Genomic DNA, 21,956 nt, shown 5'->3' with positions numbered 1-21,956 from the left:
TAAGGTGCATGTTTATCAATAATTGAAATAAGACATTTCCTAAATTCATCAGCATCTGGATGCTCCTCATTAATCACATCAGACCAACAAATATTTTTAACATCATCCACATAAGAGTCACAGCAAAATATTTTGTATGATCTCTTTACACTATTTTAGGCCCAGCTTTCGGAACTTTGGCTGTCCTGGCTATAGTCACTATATTGTGATCACTGCATCCAATGGGTACGGATACAGCTTTAGAACAAAGTTCTACAGTATTAGTAAAAATGTGTCACGTTCTGACCATAGTTCTTGTGTGTTTTCCTTGTTTTAGTGTTGGTCAGGACGTGAGCTGGGTGGGCATTCTATGTTGTGTGTCTAGTTTGTCCGTTTCTATGTATGGCCTGATATGGTTCTCAATCAGAGGCAGGTGTTAGTCATTGTCTCTGATTGGGAACCATATTTAGGTAGCCTGTTTTGTGTTGGGATTGGTGGGTGATTGTTTCCTGTCTTTGTGTTCTCTGCACCAGATAGGACTGTTTCGGGTTTTGCCACGTGTATTGTTTTGTAGTGTGTTCATGTTGAGTTTCTGTCATTAAAGAACCATGGACACTTACCACGCTGCACTTTGGTCCCCTCCTTCCCAGGAAGAAAGCCGTTACAGAATCACCCACCAACCAAGGACCAAGCGGCGTGGGGACAGACAGCGGCAGCAGCAGCAGCAGGAGCAACAGCAGCAGCAGCAAAAGCAGCAGCAGGAGAGGCAACAGCAGCAGAATAAGCAGCAGCAGCAGCAGTTGGTGAGGCAGCACTATTTGGAGAAATGGACTTGGGAGGAATAGGGGAATATTGCCACCCGAAAGCAGAGCTGGAGGCAGCGAAAGCGGAGAGGCGGCATTATGAGGAGCTAGCACGGCAGAGCGGCTGGAAGCCCGAGAGGCAGCCCCAACATTTTCTTGGGGGGAGGCACAGGGAGAGTGTGGCAGAGTCAGGAGTTAGTCCTGAGCCAACTCCCCCTGTTTACCGTAAGGGGCCATGGATGGAATCAGAGCAGTCGGCGAAGTTGAGGTGTGAGTCTGGGAGTGTTGAGGAGGTATTGGACAGAGTAGAGAGAGAGCTGCTGGTTTGGCGTAGTATGCACGGCATTCGCCCTGAGGAGCGTGTTAGCTGTCCGATGCCACCTGTGTCAGTTTCTCGTACTCAGCCTGAAACTTGTGTTGGAGTTCCGGAGGATTTGATGCCGGCTATACACACCAGGTCTCCAGTACACCTTCTCAACCCGGTGTGTCCTGTTCCTTGCACTCACCCTGAGGTGCGTGTCCCCAGCCCGGTACCACCAGTGCCGGCACCCCGCACCAGGCTGTCTCTCCGTCCCATCAATACAGGTGCTCCCGCCTGTCCGGCGCTACCAGAGTTTCAGCCCCTCAGTCCAGAGGTGCCTGAGCCCCTCAATCCAGAGGCGCCAGAGCCCCTCAGTCCAGAGGCGCCAGAGCTCCTCTGTCCAGCGCGGCCAGAGCCTTCCTCCTCTCCAGCACTGCCGGAGTCTCCAGTCTGCACAGAGCCATCAGAGTCTCCCGTCTGTCCAGAGCCGCTAGAGTCTCCCGTCTGTCCAGAGCCGCTAGAGTCTCTCGTCTGTCCAGAGCCGCTAGAGTCTCCCGTCTGTCCAGAGCCGCCAGAGTCTCCCGTCTGTCCAGAGCCGCCAGAGTCTCCTGTCTGTCCAGAGCCGCCAGAGTCTCCCGTCTGTCCAGAGCCGCCAGAGTCTCCCGTCTGTCCAGAGCCGCCAGAGTCTCCCGTCTGTCCAGAGCCGCCAGAGTCTCCCGTCTGTCATGAGCCGCCAGAGTCTCCCGTCTGTCATGAGCCGCCAGAGTCTCCCGTCTGTCATGAGCCGCCAGAGTCTCCCGTCTGTCATGAGCCGCCAGAGTCTCCCGTCTGTCATGAGCCGCCAGAGTCTCCCGTCTGTCATGAGCCGCCAGAGTCGCCAGTCAGCGTGGAGCCGCCAGAGCCGCCAGTCAGCGTGGAGCCGCCAGAGCCGCCAGTCAGCGTGGAGCCGCCAGAGCCGCCAGTCAGCCAGGATCTGCCAGCGCCGCCATTCAGCCAGGATCTGCCAGAGCCGTCAGTCAGCCAGAAGCTGCCAGAGCCATCAACCAGCCTGAGCTACCTCCCGGTCCTGAGCTACCTCCCGGTCCTGAGCTACCCCTCGGTCCTGAGCTACCCCTCGGTCCTGAGCTACCCCTCGGTCCTGAGCTACCCCTCGGTCATGAGCTACCCTTCAGTCCTGAGCTATCCCTCAGTCCCGAGCTACCCCTCAGTCCCGAGCTGCCCCTCAGTCCCGAGCTGCCCCTCAGTCCCGAGCTGCCCCTCAGTCCAGTGGAGTCCTTTGTTAGGGTTCCTAGGCCCAGGTCGGCGGCGAGGGTCGCCACTCGAAGGACGCTAAGGAGGTGGACTAAGACAATGATGGAGTGAGGTCCACGTCCAGCGCCAGAGCCGCCACCGCGGACAGATGCCCACCCAGACCCTCCCCTATAGGTTTAGGTTGTGCGGTCGGAGTCCGCACCTTGGGGGGGGTGGTACTGTCATGTTCTGACCATAGTTCTTGTGTGTTTTCCTTGTTTTAGTGTTGGTCAGGATGTGAGCTGGGTGGGCATTCTATGTTGTGTGTCTAGTTTGTCCGTTTCTATATATGGCCTGATATGGTTCTCAATCAGAGGCAGGTGTTAGTCATTGTCTCTGATTGGGAACCATATTTAGGTAGCCTGTTTTGTGTTGTGATTGTTTCCTGTCTGTGTTCTCTGCACCAGATAGGACTGTTTCGGGTTTTGCCACGTGTATTGTTTTGTAGTGTGTTCATGTTGAGTTTCTGTCATTAAAGAACCATGGACACTTACCACGCTGCGCTTTGGTCCCCTCCTTCCCAGGAAGAAAGCTGTTACAAAATGTGATACATGATATTGTTCCAGTAGTGTTTGTAAACACCCTGGTAGGTTGATTAATAACCAGATAACAGGCACTGGTTAAAGTGAGAAACTTCCTCTTGAGCGGTAGGCTTGATGAAAACCTGTCAATATTCAGGTCCCCAAGAAAGTATACCTCTCTGTTTACATCACATACACTATCAAGCATTTCACACTTATTATCTAGTTACTGACTGTTAGCACTTGGTGGCCTAAAACAAAATCCCAAAAGAAAAGGCTTTATATGTGCCATGTGAACCTGCAACCACAACACTTCAATGACACTTGACATAAGATATTCTCTAAGCATTACTGGGATATGGCTCTGAATATATATAGCAACACCTCCCCCATAAGCATTTCTGTCTCTTCTATAAATGTTATATCCTTGTATTGCAACTCTCTCATCTCTTTTCCAGACTTGTGGGAGGGAGGGTGGACAATGAGCCTGTCATAGCAGATGTAAGCAATGTCCCCACGCGCTCTGGCAGCTTTCATGACTGGGAAAAGTTATTTCCTCTTCTGGCGCACAGCTTCAGGATAGTCCTCGTTGAGAAAGGTATGTCCTTGAACCTCAGGAACTTGACCACTATCGGCCTGGGCCTGTCACTTACGCTGGTAGTGTAACGGTTTTCTTGAGTTGAAGGAGAGGCGGACCAAAATGCAGCGTGGTTTCTATTCATGGTTCTTTAATAAAGACTCTACACAAGGCCTCCCGGGTGGCGCAGTGGTTAAGGGCGCTGTACTGCAGCGCCAGCTGTGCCATCAGGGAGGTCCGTGGGGCGACGCGTCGTCCGGGTTGGGGAGGGCTTGGTCGGTAGGGATGTCCTTGTCTCATCGCGCGCTAACCAAGGTTGCCAGGTGCACGGTGTAGCCTCCGACACATTGGTGCTGCTGGCTTCCGGGTTGGATGCTAGCTGTGTTAAGAAGCAGTGCGGCTGGTTGGGTTGTGTATCGGAGGACGCATGACATTCAACCTTCGTCTCTCCCGAGCCCGTACGGGAGTTGTAGCGATGAGACAAGATAGTAGCTACTACAACAATTGGATACCACGAAATTGGGGAGAAAAAGGGGTAAAATTAAAAAAAAAAAAAAAAATTATAATAAATAAAAGACTCTACACAGCCTATTCTGGTGCAAACTAACACAGAGACAGGAACAATCCCCCACAAAACCCAACACCAAACAGGCTACCTAAATATGGTTCCCAATCAGAGACAATGACTAACACCTGCCTCTGATTGAGAACCATATCAGGCCAAACATAGAAATAGACAAACTAGACATGTAACATAGAATGCCCACTCAGATCACACCCTGACCAAACAAAACATAGAAACATACAAAGCAAACTATGGTCAGGGTGTGACAGGTAGTGGGTTTTCCAGTCCTGTGGGCGCACTCCACTTCAATCTTCCTGTGGTCCATCTTCAATTTCTCAGAGATCATTTCCCTCACTTTGTCCTCAGACTCCGTCCAGGTCTCATGTGGAGATACTGCAATTGCGTCCACAACCATGTTATTCCGTATTGATTGTCCCTCGAGATTTATCCGTCAATGTTTTCATGGATTCAAGGGTTCACATACAGAACTGATGTCCTCTCTCAATGACTTACAGATTGCTGTCATCTTGTCGTTCTCCTGTTTAAACTCATCGAGCTGACTCTGGGAGAACTGCAAGCTGTTCTTCACGTCTTGGACCTCTCTGGTCAGGTCGTCCAGTCTTTTATTAGTTGAATAAGGCTGGTACGGTCTTCCCAATGCATCACCGGAGGCACACTGCCTGGCCTCCAGGACCCGGTGTCACAGGAAGGCCAAGAAGATCATCAATGACCTCAGCCACCCGAACCACTGACTGTTAACCCTGCCATCCTCCAGAAGGCGAGGTTAGTACAGGTGCATCAAAACTGGGACAAAGAGACTGAAAAACATATTTTGTCTCAAGGCCATTAGACTGTTAAATAGCCATCACTAGCCGGCCTCCCCCAGTACCCTTCCCTGAACTTAGTCACTGTCACTAGCCGGCTACCACCCGGTAACTCAATCCTGCACCTTAAAGGCTGCTGCCCTATGTACATAGAAATGGTCACACTGGTCACTTTAATAATGTTTACATACTGTTTTACCCATTTCATATGTACAGTATATACTGTATTCTAGTCAAGGCCATCCTATTTAACTATTGCTTTACATATTCTTCTTCATTCTTCAGATTTACTAAATATTCTATCCACATACTGTCCAAAATGTCTATACATCCCATGTACACTATATATACAAACGTATGTGGACACCTCTTCAAATTAGTGGATTCGGCTATTTCAGCCAAACCCGTTGCTGAAAGGTGTATAAAATCAAGCACACAGACATGCAATCTCCATAGACACAAATTGGCAGTAAAATGGCCTTACTGAAGAGCTCAGTGACTTTCACCATCATAGGATACCACCTTTCCAACAAGTCATTTAGTCAAATTTCTGCCCTGTTTTAGCTGCGAAGTGTGAAGTGGAAACGTCTAGGAGCAACAATGGCTCAGCCGCAAAGTGGTAGCCCTCACAAGCTCACAGAACGGGACCGCCGACTGCTGAAGTGCGTAGCGCGTAAAAATAATCTGTCCTCATTTGCAACACTCACTATCGAGTTCCAAACTGCCTCTGGAAGCAACATCAGCACAAGGAATGTTCATCTGGAGCTTCATGAAATGGATTTCCATGGCCTAGCATCCGCACACAAGCCTAAGATCACCTTGCCCAATACCAAGCATTGGCTGGAGTGGTGTAAAGTTCGCCGCCAGTGGACTCTGGAGAAGTGGAAACACGTTCTCTAGAGTTATAAAAATATACGCTTCAACATCTGGCAGTCCGACGGACAAATCTGTATTTGGCGGATGCCAGGAGAACGCTACCTGCCCCAATGCATAGTGGCAACTGTAAAGTTTGGTGGGGAAGGAATATGGGCTGGGGCTCTTTTTCATGTTTTGGGCTAGGCCCCTTAGATCCAGTGAAGGGAAATCTTAATGCTACATCATACAATGACATTCTAGAAAATGCTGTGCTTCCAACTTTGTGGCAACAGTTTGGAGAAGGCCCTTTCCTGTTTCAGCATGACAATGCCCCTGTGCACGAAGCAAGGTTCATACAGAAATGGTTTGTCAAGATTTGCATGGAATAACTTGACTGGCCTGCACAGAGCCCTGACCTAAACCCCATCGAACACCTTTGGGATGAATTGGAATGCCTACTGCGAGCTAGGCCTAATCGCTAAACATCAGTGCCAACCTCATTAATGCTCTTGTGGTTGAATGGAGGCAAGTCCCCCGCAGAAATGTTCCAACATCTAGCAGCAGGTAGCCTAGTGGTTAGTAACCGAAAGGTTGCTGAATTGAATCCCCAAGCTGACAAGGTAAAACATATGTTGTTCTGCCCCTGTTCCCCGGGTGCTGTAGACATGGATGTCGATTAAGGCAGCCCCCCGCACCTCTCTGATTCAGAGGGGTTGGGTTAAATGCGGAAGACACGTTTCAGTTGAAGGCATTCAGTTGTACAACTGACTTGGTATCCGCTTTCCATCCCAGAAGAGTGAAGGCTGTTATAGCAGCAAAGAGGGGACCATCTCAATCCATGATTTTGGAATGAGATGTTTGACTAGCAGGTGTCCACATACTTTTGGTCATATACTCCGGACTATGACATTGCTCATCCTAATATTTATATATTTCTTAATTCCATTAATTTAGTTTTAGATTTGTGTGTATTGTTGTGTATTTTTAGATATTCTGCACTGTTGGAGCTAAGAGCACAAACGTTTCACTACACTCAAAATAACATCTGCTAAATATGTGTATGTGACCAATTAAATTAAATTTGGACTGATTTGAGTAGGCCTATGGTGGTTTAAGGATACTCACTTTGTCTCATTCTGCATTTTGATACAGTATGTGCCATAAAGACACCAGTTGCACTGCAGCCAGAGATGCCTTCAAAATAAATGTTCCTATATGATAAATACATTATGATTCATATTTCTAAACATCTTAGCATCAATGGGCCTATGTAGTTAAAATAACTTGTTTTCGAAAAGTAACATATTTCCCTTTTATTCATTGATGGCATGGTGAACCCATTGATACACTTTTATTTATTAAGGCCATGCAGGAAATTAAGCCATTGTATTTTACAGAGGTAAAATTATACATCAGCTCGAGATTACATTGAAGGTCTCACAAATTCAATTAAACATTTCTGATAATACACTTCAATTTATTTTTATGAATTTCAAACAGATGGTTCTGCTTTGCCATCACCTCAAATAACCTACTCCCACTTTGTATTGTCGTAGATACCAACGTCACAGCGACGCATGGCTGAACGTCGCTAAACTTTTACGCATGGGAGCGCCATTTTTTTCCCGGCGTTCTGTCCCAGTTGAGAACACGTTGTTTGAAACGCCGTAGTAAAACGACACTTTAAAACCAAAAGTATCATACCTGGAGGACAGAAACACACGAAGAGTGTTTCTGGGTGAGTTGGATTGATATATAAATTATATTAATGACAAACTTGTCAAATAACATTTTAATGGGCTGCTTGTCCAGCTGGCTAGCTAACAGAGCTAGCACCAACGTCAGCACTGTTCGTTAGCGAATTAACGTTAGCTTGCTAGCTAGTGTATCATAGCCGCCTCTGTTATAATTTCACATGACAGCTGTTCGTTAATTTGATAGTTTATAACTGCCAGTTAAATTACCACGTGTTTAATTATAGGTCACTGATACTAGTAAGCTGGCTAACTAGTTTGTATAGCCAACAGTATCGCCTTTCAGCTGATTTGGATGAAGTGACCGTTAGGGTAACATAGCAAGCTATGGTAAACTACGTGTTAGTTGGCAAACTTGCTAATGTAGCTAGTTAAACTGTCAGTGGCATCAACACTGCTCAGCTAGTCTCAGTCTCTTTGCTGATAGCTATCATTTCATATTTCAGTGTTACTCGTTATCTAGTTGTACCTACTAAGTTATAACGTTATCCATCTTGCTTTCTTGTCTCGAAGTGGGAGATGGATACGAGATGGAAATAGCTAGATACATTCTTCTCCCTTGCCTCCCCCAGATTTGGGGCACACACTTAATGTGTTGTGAAATCTGTTGTGAATGTATTGTAATGTTTTTAAAATTGTATAACTGCTTTAATTTTGCTGGACCTCAGGAAGAGTAGCTACTGCCTTGGCAGCAGCTAATGGAAATTCATAATAAATAGTAATTTACAGGCCATTTGTATTCATTCATCCAAACTGTTATTAATCTGACTCACTGTCTCTGCAGACGCTACAGGCCTAACCCTTGTCTGATCTAAACTCTCATATCTCTGTAGCACAGTACTCTGGGGAGGGATTCTGCTCCGCTAAGAATTGACAAGGGGCAGGCAGAATGTCGGAGAAAAACACCAGAATCGCCATTGTGAACCATGACAAATGCAAGCCAAAGAAATGCCGGCAAGAGTGCAAGAAGAGCTGCCCTGTGGTTCGCATGGGTACGACTTGTGTTGCATCCTTTCCTACTGTGCTGAACCTCGTACTTGATAATCTAGTCCTATTATAATATGACTGACACATACACTAACTAATTCCTCCAGGTCTTGAGGCCGTAGCCTAAACGATAATGCCTCAAATTATGTACAGTTGAAATGGTCCATGTTGACTCTTTTCAAGACTCAATTGTCATTCATCTTTAATCTTTTTGTCTTGCAGGCAAACTGTGCATAGAGGTCACAGCTCAGAGCAAAATTGTGTGGATTTCTGAATCGCTCTGTATCGGTTGTGGCATCTGTATCAAGGTAAAATCGTAACAAAATGACTGACCCTCTGTTGATAGAAAAGTTTTCTTTATGCATTGTCCTTCAGTCCTGATTACACAGCACTTAGCACAGACTTTTTTTTATTCCAGAAATGTCCATTTGGGGCCTTGTCTATTGTCAACTTGCCAAGCAACCTCGAGAAAGAGACAACTCACAGATACTGTGCCAACTCCTTCAAGTTGCATAGGTGGGTTACTTTTCAAGGTAAAGAGAGCTGTGTTTGTCTCATAGACCTGTAGGCCTAATCTCAATGAATGTTTGTTTCTCTCTTGAATCCATGGACTGTACTTGTGCAATATTCCATTCCAGATTACCCATTCCCAGACCTGGAGAGGTTCTGGGACTTGTGGGCACCAACGGAATCGGGAAATCCACGGCACTGAAAATTCTGGCTGGAAAACAGAAGCCTAACTTGGGGAAGTACGATGTAAGTGTGTAACTATTCGTTTTATGACACAGCCTTGTAGAGAATGTAGCCAGATGTCTAATACATTATTATCTAGCTTTACAATGTTTAAAGGGTCACTTAAGTCCCTCTGCATAATTATAATGTCTGCAGAATGTCTTTAGTGTCAGCTGAATGACCTCACAATGTCAGCTAAATTACAGAAATGCAACTAGTTACTTAAACACTGTGCTGTGTTACCATCACTCTATCCCTAGTTTCAAAAGCTCAATTCTCTCCCGTTCCTCCACCAGGCTCCACCAGACTGGCAGGAGATCCTGACCTACTTCCGTGGCTCTGAGCTCCAGAACTACTTTACCAAGATCCTGGAGGATGACCTGAAAGCCATCGTCAAGCCCCAGTACGTCGACCAGATCCCCAAGACTGTCAAGGTCAGTCAAGCCTGTGGGTGTGGGTTTAGGCCTGTAGAAATTAATGCGGGGATAGAATTGGTGTGTTCCAGATACACAGATCTGTACAGAATTGTTGTCTGACGGGCTAACAGTAGTGCTGTGTTCTGCCACTAGGGGACTGTGGGCTCCATTCTGAGCAGGAAAGACGACTCCAAGACTGAGACCATCGTCTGTGAGCAGCTCGGTACGTTTAGATTGGTTTCTCACCTTTTCTATAATTTGTGTGTAATCCTAACTCTTTCCATTTATGTTTTAAAAAATGTTCCTTTTGACTAGAGGTCGACCGATTATAAATTTTCAATGCCGATACCAATTATTGGAGGACCAAAAAAAGACGATCCTGATTAATCGGCCAAATTATTTTTTTTGATATATATTTGTAATAATGACAATTACAACAATACTGAATAAACACTATTTTAACTTAATATAATAGATCAATAAAATCAATGTAGTCTCAAATAAGTAATGAAACCTGTTCAATTTGGTTTAACCTTTCTGATCTCCCCATCCCGGATCCGGGATCGTGAATACAGACTCAAGCTCATTACCATAACGCAACGTTAACTATTCATGAAAATCGCAAATGAAATGAAATAAATATGCTAGCTCTCAAGCTTAGCCTTTTGTTAACAACACTGTCATCTCAGATTTTCAAAATATGCTTCTCAACCATTGCAAAACAAGCATTTGTGTAACAGTATTGATGGCTAACGTAGCATTTAGCATTAGCATTCAGCTGGCAACATTTACACAAAAAAACAGAAAAGCATTCAAATAAAATCATTTACCTTTGAAGAACTTCAGATGTTTTCAATGAGGAGACTCTCAGATAGCAAATGTTCAGTTTTTCCTGAAAGATTATTTGTTTAGGACAAATCGCTCCGTTTTCTGCGTCACGTTTAGCTATGAGAAAACCCCTGTATCCAGGATTGTGTAAATCTATCAGCAAGCTCATTAGCATAACACAACGTTAACTATTTATGAAAATCGCAAATGAAATAAATATGCCATCTCTCAAGCTTAGCCTTTTGTAAACAACACTGTCATCTCAGATTTTCAAAATATGCTTCTCAACCATAGGAAAACAATCATTTGTGTAAAAGTAGCTAGCTAGCATTAGCATTTCGCGTTAGCATTTAGCGTTAGCATTAGCGTTAGCATCCAGCACGCAACATTAACAAAAACATAAAAGCCTTCAAATAAAATCATTTACCTTTGAAGAACTTCTGATGTTTTCAATGAGGATACTCTCAAAACGCGAACTTTTTTCCAAATTAACTCCATAATATCGACTGAAAACATGGCAAACGTTGTTTAGAATCAATCATCAAGGTGTTTTTCACATATCTCTTCATTGATACATCGTTCTTGGACACATGCTTTCTCCCCTGAATCAAATGGTAAAGTAGAAGCAGCTGGCAATTGCGCACCGAATTCGACGCAGGACACCAGGCGGACACTTGGAAAATGTAGTCTCTTATGGTCAATCTTCCAATGATATGCCTACAAATACGTCACAATGCTGCTAAGACCTTGGGCGAACGACAGAAAGTGTAGGCTCATTCGTTGCGCAATCACAGCCATATAAGGAGAGAATGGAAAACAGAGCTTCAGAAATTCTGCTAATTCCTGGGTGATGCATCATCTTGGTTTTGCCTGTAGAATGAGTTCTGGGGCACTTACAGACAAAATCTTTGCAGATTCTGAAACTTCAGAGTGTTTTCTTTCCAAAACTGTCAGGAATATGCATAGTCGAGCATCTTTTCGTGACAAAATACCGCGCTTAAAACGGGAACGTTTTTTATCCAAAAATGAAATAGCGCCCCTAGAGCTCTAACAGGTTAAATAATGCAAAAACAAAGTGTTGGAGAAGAAAGTAAAAGTGCAATATGTGCCATGTAAAAAAGTTAACGTTCAAGTTCCTTTTAACCTGAGTCTTCAATATTCCCAGGTAAGAGAGGTTGTAGTTATTATAGGACTATTTCTCTATACCATTTGTATTTCATATACCTTTGACTATTGGATGTTCTAATAGGTACTTTAGTATTGCCAGCCTAATCTTGGGAGTTGATAGGCTTGAAGTCATAAACAGCACAATGCTTGAAGAGCTGCTGGCAAATGCAGGAAAGTCCTGTTTGAATGAATGCTTACAAGCCTGTTGCTGCCTACCACCGCTCAGACTGCTCTATCAAATCATAGACTTAATTATAATATAATAACACAGAAATACGAGCCTTAGGTTATGAATATGGTCAAATCCAGAAACTATCATTTCAAAAACAAAACGTTTATTCTTTTAGTGAAATACAGAACCGTTATGTGGCATCCCTAAGTCTCTAAATATTGCTGTTACGTTACACAACCTTCAAAGTTATGTCATAATTATGTACAATTCTGGCAAATTAATTACGGTCTTTGTTAGGAAGAAATGGTCTTCACACAGTTTGCAACGAGCTAGTCGGCCCAAACTGCTGCGTATACCCTGACTTTGCTTGCACAGAACGCAGGAGAAGTGACACAATTTCCCTAGTTAAAATAAAATCATGTTAGCAGGCAATGTTAACTAAATATGCAGGTTTAAAAAAAATATATATACTTGTGTATTGATTTTAAAAAAGGCATTGGTGTTTATGGTTAGGTACACTGGTGCAACGACAGTGCTTTTTTCACGAATGCGCTTGTTAAATCACCCATTTGGCGAAGTAGGCTGTAATTTATCATTGAATCAACAGGCACCGCATCGATTATATGCAACGCAGGACATGCTAGATAAACCAGTAATATCATCAACCTTGTGTAGTTAACTAGTGATTATGTTAAGATTGATTGTTTTTTTTATAAGCTAAGTTTAATGCTAGCTAGCACCTTACCGTGGCTCCTTGCTGCACTCACATAACAGGTAGTCGGCCTGCCATGCAGTCTCCTCGTGGAGTGCAATGTAATCGGCCATAATCTATGTCCAAAAAGGCAGAGAACCGATTGTTATGAAAGTTTGAAATCGGCCCCAATTAATCGGCCATTCCGATTAATCGGTTGACCTCTACTTTTGACCCACTTCTACAGTCAAGTTGTCAGTAAAATATACAATTTGGCCAGCAGATTAAATAATCTCTCTCCTGTCCCAGATCTGACTCATCTCAGGGAGAGGAATGTGGAGGACCTATCAGGAGGAGAGCTGCAGCGCTTTGCCATCGCTGTGGTCTGCATCCAGAGAGCAGACATGTAAGTCAACAGCACCAGCTTCAGCGGAAGCCGTCCAAGACTATGTTGTGGTTCTTAACGCGGCTCTCTTTATGTGGTTCCTTCCAGCTTCATGTTTGATGAGCCGTCCAGTTACCTGGATGTTAAGCAACGTCTAAGAGCTGCCGTCACCATCCGCTCCCTCATCTCCCCAGACAGGTCTGTTACATTACATGATGCTCTCACTAGAGACCTGGGTCCTGTTCAAAAGGGCATACAGTAGCAAAGCGTTTTGCAACGGAAAAAGAAAAAACAGTTTCTCATTGGACAAATTCAGGTAGTACTGCCCTGGCAGTTTTTTCTGCTTTATTCCTAGTAAACACCAACCTGGTTGTTCCGCCCTATTTCACTTGGTTTACTTTTGGTTTTATGCCTACTTGAACATTATCCACTGTTCTTCCATCAGCTTTTTCTTGTCTTGTAGACTCTTGACTCTTATTTTGTCCACTCTCCCAGATACATCATAGTGGTGGAACACGACCTGAGTGTGCTGGACTACCTGTCTGACTTCATCTGCTGTCTGTACGGAGTGCCCAGCGCCTATGGAGTGGTCACTATGCCCTTTGGAGTTAGAGAAGGTAGGACCCTAAATACTTCATATTACACCATAAACACCACGCGGTCTGTAAGGAGTGTCCAGTGCTTATGGAGCGGTCACTATGGCCTTTGGAGTCAAGGAAGGCGAGACTACCTCTACCACCCTCTTACTTCATTCACAATGACGCCCTGGCTATTGGTATGTGTACTTCATTATTATTATTTGCATTGATATCAATGGATAAAGTATATCCTCAGTACATGGCAGGCTACAGTCTAGTCTGTGAAGACAAATGAAGATCTGTCTCAACTTGATCTCTGCTACAGTAAACCCCCACTCTGACCCCACTAGGGACTAACTCTAATGGGTCTGCTGCAGAGCCAACTGGTACAGACATTTCAAAGCCTTAAGGCCGTAGCCTAGCGCAGCACCCCATAGACCACCCCTCTGTCACTTACCCTCCAAATGGTAACACAGCTTTTCACAATCTGTCAGTGGAGCATATCACCACAACCAATGGATATCTTCCCAATGCACACCTGTCCTGTTCACTTGACCACTTCACCTCTAACCCCAGGCTTCCTCCGCTCCTTTCTCCAGGCATCAACATCTTCCTGGACGGCTATGTGCCCACGGAGAATCTGCGCTTCAGGGAGATATCGCTTGTGTTCAAGGTAATGTGATACAATTAAGCCTGAGGATATGTGGCATATGGCCAATATACCACGGCAAAGGGCTGTTCTTATGCACGACGCAACGCAGTGCCACAAACCCCAGAGGTGCCTTGTTGCTATTATAAACTGGTATTTCAGCCAAACAGCATTCAGGGCTCGAACCGTCTAGTTCATAATAATGTAGTAAAACAACACTAGGTGGCGGAGACGGCCAACGAGGAGGAGATCAAGAGGATGTGCCACTACCAGTACCCCCACATGAAGAAGAACATGGGGGACTTTGCCCTGGAGATCCTGGAAGGAGAGTTCACTGACTCTGAGATCATGGTCATGCTGGGAGAGAATGGTGAGTAGGTGGGGGAAGAGTGTGTGTGTCTTTATCAACCAAGTTCCATATAATGAGTGTTATTTCTAAATCCTCTCTTTCAGGGACGGGCAAAACCACGTTCATCAGAATGCTGGCTGGCCGTCTGAAACCAGATGAAGGGGGTAAATAACATTTGACAAATTTTAATTCCTCTTCACATCGTCTAATTGCTGGAACCATGTACTCTAATATATACTGAGTGTACAAAACATTAGGAACACCTGCTCTTTCCATGACAAAGAATCCAGGTGAAGCTATGATCCCTTATTGATGTCACTTGTTAAATCCACTTCAATCAGTGTAGATGAAGGGGAGGAGACAGGTTAAGTAAGGATTTTTAAGCCTTAAGACAATTGAGACATGGATTTTGTGTGTGTGCCTTTCAGAGGGTGAATGGAGACAAAATATTGAAGTGGGACTGTTTTGATGGCTAAAGGGGGTGGTGCAACACTATTAGGTAGGTGTTCTTATTGTTTTGTACACTCTCTGTCCATTTTTCCTAAACATTTTCTATTACTTCCAAAGGGGAAGTGCCTATCCTGAACGTCAGCTACAAACCCCAAAAGATCAGCCCCAAATTCAAAGTAGGTACCAACCAGTCACTGCCTTGACAACTACACACCTCTAACAGACACCTGCCCCTCATCTCATGTAGGGTAGTGTGCCCCTCAGCCCCTGACTAACTTCCTCATGTCCTCTGTCTGTAGGGTAGTGTGCGGGCTCTGCTCCATGAGAAGATCCGAGACGCCTACACTCACCCCCAGTTTGTGACTGACGTCATGAAGCCTATGCAGATTGAGAGCATCATTGACCAGGACGTAAGTTGTGCTTTCTGGGTTGTGTTCAGTTCTCATTGAATGTTTTGCAACGATGAGCAACTACTTCCTTAACTTGTCCATTAAGAACAGAATAAAACATGTCTAATGCAAATCACTTTCCTACTTTCCTTCAATGACGGCCTAGGAACAACTGCCTTGTACAGGGGAAGAACGACAGATTTGTACCTTGTCAGCTTGGGGATTTGAACTTGCAACCTTTCGTTTACTAGTCCAATGCTCTAACCACTAGGCTACCCTGCCGCCCCATACATACCATACACACTGGACCAGAGAATGAAAGCAAGCATTTCTTATTGGACATGCCCAGGTACTCCCTGTTTCAGTCCGTTTTACTCCGTTTGGTGTCTAATGAACACCCCCCTGCTTGTCTCTGTAGGTCCAGAACCTGTCTGGAGGAGAGTTGCAGAGGGTGGCCATGGCCCTGTGTCTGGGGAAACCAGCTGATGTCTACCTGATAGACGAGCCCTCTGCCTACCTGGACTCTGAGCAGCGTCTCGTGTGTGCCAAGGTCATCAAAAGGTAAACACACACACTCTGATCCTAGATCTGTGGTTAGGGTGGGGTGAACTTCTACCTCCAGCAAAGTGATCCACCTCGTGCTGTACATTGCTCACAGCAGTACCATTCACAAACCCTGAATATGTTGTTTGACAGGAAATACAGAAACCCTACAACCTCCCAAACCTTAATGGACGCCATTGATTTTGATATATTCATTGTTTGTAGATTCATCCTCCACGCTAAGAAGACTGCGTTTGTGGTGGAGCATGACTTCATCATGGCCACCTACCTGGCTGACCGCGTCATTGTGTTTGACGGTATTCCCTCGCGAAGCACCGCTGCCAACACGTACGTTAACCCTCCACATTCATTTGGCATGAGTCTCATCCACTGATTTACCCAGCAGCATGACGTCGGCTGTTCTTATCTGTGGTGGCTTTTAATATCTGATGTTCTTATCTGTGGTGGCTTTTAATATCTGATGTTCTTATCTGTGGTGGCTTTTAATATCTGATGTTCTTATCTGTGGTGGCTTTTAATATCTGATGTTCTTATCTGTGGTGGCTTTTAATATCTGATGTTCTTATCTGTGGTGGCTTTTGTTTTCTTCCTCTTTCAAACTGCTTATTGGTTCATTTGTAAGCAAACTGTCATCCTGACTGAAATTGATGTTCCAGTCTGACAAAGTGGTATTTTCATGACAAGACAGATGTTTAGCTCTTAAGCAACTGTGTAACCCGTCATCTTTTGACCTCTCAGGCCACAGACCTTACTCGCAGGGATGAACAAGTTCCTATCACAGCTGGAGATAACGTTCAGGAGAGACCCCAACAACTTCCGACCAAGGATCAATAAGATGAATTCCATAAAGGTACAGGGTAGAGGTCGACGATTTAATCGGAATGGTCGATTTAATTAGGGCTGATTTCAAGTACATAACAATCGGAAATCGGTAATTTTGGATGCCGATTTACACCTTTATATAATCTTTAATTAACTAGGCAAGTCAGTTAAGAACAAATTCTTATTTTCAATGACGGCCTAGGAACGGTGGGTTAACTGCCTTGTTCAGTGGCAGAACAACATTTTTACCTTGTCAGCTCAGGGATTCAGTCTTGCAACCTTACGGTTAACTAGTCCAACGCTCTAACCACCTGCCTCACGAGGAGCCTGTCTGTTACGCGAATGCAGTAAGAAGCCAAAGTAAGTTGCTAGCTAGCATTAAACTTAATCAATATTACTAGTTTATCTAGCGTGTCCTGCGTTGCATATAAATCGATGCAGTGCGGCATTCGCGAAAAAGGACTGTCGTTGCGCCGTGTACCTAACCATAAACACCAATGCCTTTCTTAAAAAATTTAGCTAAAAGAAATCCAGGTTAGCAGGCAATATTAACCAGGTGAAATTGTCACTTCTCTAGCGTTCATTGCGCACAGAGTCAGAGTATATGCAACAGTTTGGACAGCCTGGCTTGTTGCGAATTAATTTGCCAGAATTTTACGTAATTATGACATAACATTGAAGGTTGTGTAATGTAACAGGAATATTTAGACTGATGGATGCCACCCGTTAGATAAAATACGGAACGGTCCCGTATTTCACTGAAAGAATAAACGTCTTGTTTTCGAGATGATGATTTCTGGATTCTACCATATTAATGACCTAAGGCTCGTATTTCTGTGTGTTATTATGTTATAATTAAGTATGATTTGATAGAGCAGTCTGACTGAGCGATGGTAGCCACCTGCAGGCTCATAAGCATTCATTCAAACAGCACTTTTGTGCATTTTGCCAGTAGCTCTGCTGTTTATGACTTCAAGCCTATTAACTCCCGAGATTAGGCTGGTGTAACGATGTGATGTGAAATGGTTAGCGGGGTGCGCGCTAATAGCGTTTCAAACGTCACTCGCTCTGAGACTTGGAGTAGTTGTTCCCCTTGCTCTGCATGGGTAACGCTGCTTAGAGGGTGGCTGTTGTGTTCCTGGGTCGAGCCCAGGTAGGAGCGAGGAGAGGTACGGAAGCTATACTGTTACACTGGCAATACTAAAGTGACTATAAAAACATCCAAAGGTATATGAAATACAAATGGTATAGAGAGAAATAGTCCTATAATTCCTATAATAACTACAACCTAAAACTTCTTACCTGGGAATATTGAAGACTCGTGTTAAAAGGAACCACCAACTTTCATATGTTCTCATGTTCTGAGCAAGGAACTTAAATGTTAGCTTTCTTACATGGCACATATAGCACTTTTACTTTCTTCTCCAACACTTTGTTTTTGCATTATTTAAACCAAATTGAACATGTTTCATTATTTATTTGAGGCTAAATTGATTTTATTGATGTGTTTAAAGTAAGTGTTCATTCAGTATTGTTGTAATTGTCATTACAAATACATTTTAAAAATCGTCCGATTAATCGGTATCACCTTCTTTTGTCCTCCAATCGGTATCGGTGTTGAAAAATCATAATCGGTCGACCTCTAGTACAGGGAAATACTGAGTGTTTAAAACCTACATTTTTATTTACATCCCTTTTGTGCTTTTAGTAAACTTATTGACTTTCAGTCATTTCATTCAGCATCAATCCATTTTATTTAATTTGCTCTCACCTGTTATATATCTAGGATTGTGGCTCCTCTGTAACCCAATCTATATGTTGTATATCTAGGATTGTGAACAGAAGAAGAGTGGGAACTACTTCTTCCTGGATGACTAAAGGACCAAACCTTCCCGCCATCAGAGACCTCCAGATCCATCCTCCTCAAGCCCTGACACCTGTATGGCTGTTCCAGTACCCACACTAGCATTCCATGGTACATTGCTCCGTTCTAAGTGATGTTAGTGTGGGTATTTGGAACGTAGCCCTACCCTACTGCCCCCCCTTGGGCTGATGGCTTAGAGACCCAACCTGAGTGGACCACCAGAGTCATACGTATGCGTGCACACACAGGGTGAGTTTGTTTTGCATTGCCTGGTGCACTGGGGTTTACATATTAGACCATTGGTCCTAAAGTGAAATCTTCAACCACCTGTGTGCACAGGGCTATGCAAAACAAACTCGCCCACACACACACCTACCTTTGGGAGTCAAAGGAGTGTTTTATCAAAGAGTCATCCAATTCATGTCATTTTAAAATGGTATCTTATGAATAAACACCATTTCCTGAGTATGGTGGTGTTTTTTGAAAGTGAAATTGTGGGTTTTGTCCACAAGAGGGCAGCAGACTACTGCGGTTCGTTGGTTCTCCATCAAAAAATGCACATCTGAAGTAATACATTATCTATTTACTGGAATTAAAGGCAATATACCTTCATATTCTGCGGTTCAACAATTAAAAGTGTCTCTATACAGTTCTTGTCAATGTGTTATTCCACAATTCAATTTGTCCTTATTTGTGAACAAGTATTTATTTTGTCTTTACAAGGTTGGTAGCAACATGTGGAAATCTATTGCAGCTCAAGTCAACTACAAAACATGCAACGCTCTATGTGCTGGTTGGCGAGCTAGGTAGCAAGCTAGTAAACGTAGCTACATACAATAATACCAAAGTTAATATTAGCATGTGAAGTAGCTAGCTAGTTGTAAAATCGCCTAAACCAACTATCAATGTAGGATTCTTAATCTCACCAGGGGCTCGCAGTGTGACATTCGCAACGACACCCTGGACTAAAGAGGCAGACAAATAGAGACCCTCTGTTAAATTACACATTTCTTGGTGTAGGAATATCGCAACCTCCCACGTTATGACATCGGCCAATATTGAAATCTGACATGTACAGTTTTGGGGAGTAATGGCGTATATGTAATGTAATCAGTTACATGTAAGGGACTACAAAAACTACCTGTAATCCGTCACATTACCAGCAAAAATATTGTAATCAGATTATGTACTTTTGAAAAACTAGATGTTTACTTCAAGGATTACTTTTAAATTCCGAAAGGATATTTGCGAAAAATCTTTGACACTTCTGTTTATGTCAATGACGTTCAAATCAGCATCGAAAAAAAGTTTCACTTTAAATTTGTTTCTTGACACACCAAATGTGTTTGATGGATCGTGGCGAAAGAAAGGAATTGGCTTTTGTAGGCTACAGTCCAAGCTGTCTTCCAATTGTGCGACTGCTGTCGGCAACCAACTTGAATAAACGCTTGGAGGTAAGGATGACAGCAGTGGTGTAGTCTACGGCGATACGGATATCACTTATTATTGATAGCTACATAGCACATTGATGCGAATCACACTGCTACTCTCATTTTGCGATTTGCGCCTTACGGGTTGTGGGTGGGTGTTCACTAATCTAAATATTTTAACCCAATAATGGTTGAATTCAATAAATTGAAGTTGCCTATCAATCATTGTTTTTGAAACCAGTGGACAGCCAATGAAACATGTGCTCTTGCAACAACTGCATAGTGCGGATCCAAGCCTATGGAATAAAAGTGTGGCTTTTATTGCTTAATGTAATTCATTTTATTTTTATTTTTTTATTTCACCTTTATTTAACCAGGTAGGCTAGTTGAGAACAAGTTCTCATTTGCAACTGCGACCTGGCCAAGATAAGGCATAGCAGTGTGAACAGACAACACAGAGTTACACATGGAGTAAACAATTAACAAGTCAATAACACAGTAGAAAAAAAGGGGAGTCTATATATACATTGTGTGCAAAAGGCATGAGGTAGGCAAATAATTACAATTATGCAGATTAACACTGGAGTGATAAATGATCAGATGGTTATGTACAGGTAGAGATATTGGTGTGCAAAAGAGCAGAAAAATATAAATAAATAAAAACAGTATGGGGATGAGGTAGGTGAAAATGGGTGGGCTATTTACCAATAGACTATGTACAGCTGCAGCGATCGGTTAGCTGCTCAGATAGCAGATGTTTGAAGTTGGTGAGGGAGATAAAAGTCTCCAACTTCAGCGATTTTTGCAATTCGTTCCAGTCACAGGCAGCAGAGAACTGGAACGAAAGGCGGCCAAATGAGGTGTTGGCTTTAGGGATGATCAGTGAGATATACCTGCTGGAGCGCGTGCTACGGATGGGTGTTGCCATCGTAACCAGTGAACTGAGATAAGGCGGAGCTTTACCTAGCATGGACTTGTAGATGACCTGGAGCCAGTGGGTCTGGCGACGAATATGTAGCGAGGGCCAGCCGACTAGAGCATACAAGTCGCAGTGGTGGGTGGTATAAGGTGCTTTAGTGACAAAACGGATGGCACTGTGATAAACTGCATCCAGTTTGCTGAGTAGAGTGTTGGAAGCAATTTTGTAGATGACGTCGCCGAAGTCGAGGATCGGTAGGATAGTCAGTTTTACTAGGGTAAGTTTGGCGGCGTGAGTGAAGGAGGCTTTGTTGCGGAATAGAAAGCCGACTCTTGATTTGATTTTCGATTGGAGATGTTTGATATGGGTCTGGAAGGAGAGTTTAGAGTCTAGCCAGACACCTAGGTACTTATAGATGTCCACATATTCAAGGTCGGAACCATCCAGGGTGGTGATGCTGGTCAGGCGTGCGGGTGCAGGCAGCGAACGGTTGAAAAGCATGCATTTGGTTTTACTAGCGTTTAAGAGCAGTTGGAGGCCACGGAAGGAGTGCTGTATGGCATTGAAGCTCGTTTGGAGGTTAGATAGCACAGTGTCCAAGGACGGGCCGGAAGTATATAGAATGGTGTCGTCTGCGTAGAGGTGGATCAGGGAATCGCCCGCAGCATGAGAAACATCATTGATATATACAGAGAAAAGAGTCGGCCCGAGAATTGAACCCTGTGGCACCCCCATAGAGACTGCCAGAGGACCGGACAGCATGCCCTCCGATTTGACACACTGAACTCTGTCTGCAAAGTAATTGGTGAACCAGGCAAGGCAGTCATCCGAAAAACCGAGGCTACTGAGTCTGCCGATAAGAATACGGTGATTGACAGAGTCGAAAGCCTTGGCAAGGTCTATGAAGACGGCTGCACAGTACTGTCTTTTATCGATGGCGGTTATGATATCGTTTAGTACCTTGAGCGTGGCTGAGGTACACCCGTGACCGGCTCGGAAACCAGATTGCACAGCGGAGAAGGTACGGTGGGATTCAAGATGGTCAGTGACCTGTTTGTTGACTTGGCTTTCGAAGACCTTAGATAGGCAGGGCAG

General features: G+C 44.1%; 1 protein-coding gene across 2 annotated transcripts; it reads left to right on the top strand.

The window, feature by feature from the left end:
• Nucleotides 1-7,288: 7,288 nt before the first annotated feature.
• LOC110534529 (ATP-binding cassette sub-family E member 1) lies at nt 7,289-19,164 on the top strand. Of its 2 annotated transcripts, none has more exons than XM_021619415.2 (19): nt 7,289-7,453; nt 8,308-8,461; nt 8,679-8,764; nt 8,875-8,972; nt 9,095-9,212; nt 9,485-9,622; nt 9,758-9,827; nt 12,772-12,868; nt 12,956-13,045; nt 13,343-13,464; nt 14,025-14,098; nt 14,297-14,444; nt 14,528-14,587; nt 14,991-15,049; nt 15,173-15,283; nt 15,681-15,823; nt 16,031-16,153; nt 16,565-16,676; nt 18,479-19,164. In XM_021619415.2, the coding sequence occupies exons 2-19, from the start codon at nt 8,359-8,361 to the stop codon at nt 18,524-18,526; spliced, it is 1,800 nt and encodes a 599-aa protein (XP_021475090.1). In that variant the 5' UTR covers nt 7,289-7,453; nt 8,308-8,358; the 3' UTR covers nt 18,527-19,164. The 2 variants fall into 2 exon arrangements, with proteins under 2 accessions (XP_021475090.1, XP_021475089.1); XM_021619414.2 differs by having other exon boundaries at nt 8,303-8,461.
• The last annotated feature ends 2,792 nt before the right edge of the window (nt 19,165-21,956 follow it).

This window comes from Oncorhynchus mykiss, chromosome 10 (assembly GCF_013265735.2).
Source record: "Oncorhynchus mykiss isolate Arlee chromosome 10, USDA_OmykA_1.1, whole genome shotgun sequence".
NCBI classification, from domain to species: Eukaryota; Metazoa; Chordata; class Actinopteri; order Salmoniformes; family Salmonidae; genus Oncorhynchus; species Oncorhynchus mykiss.
This window is presented reverse-complemented; position numbering and strand designations above follow the sequence as displayed.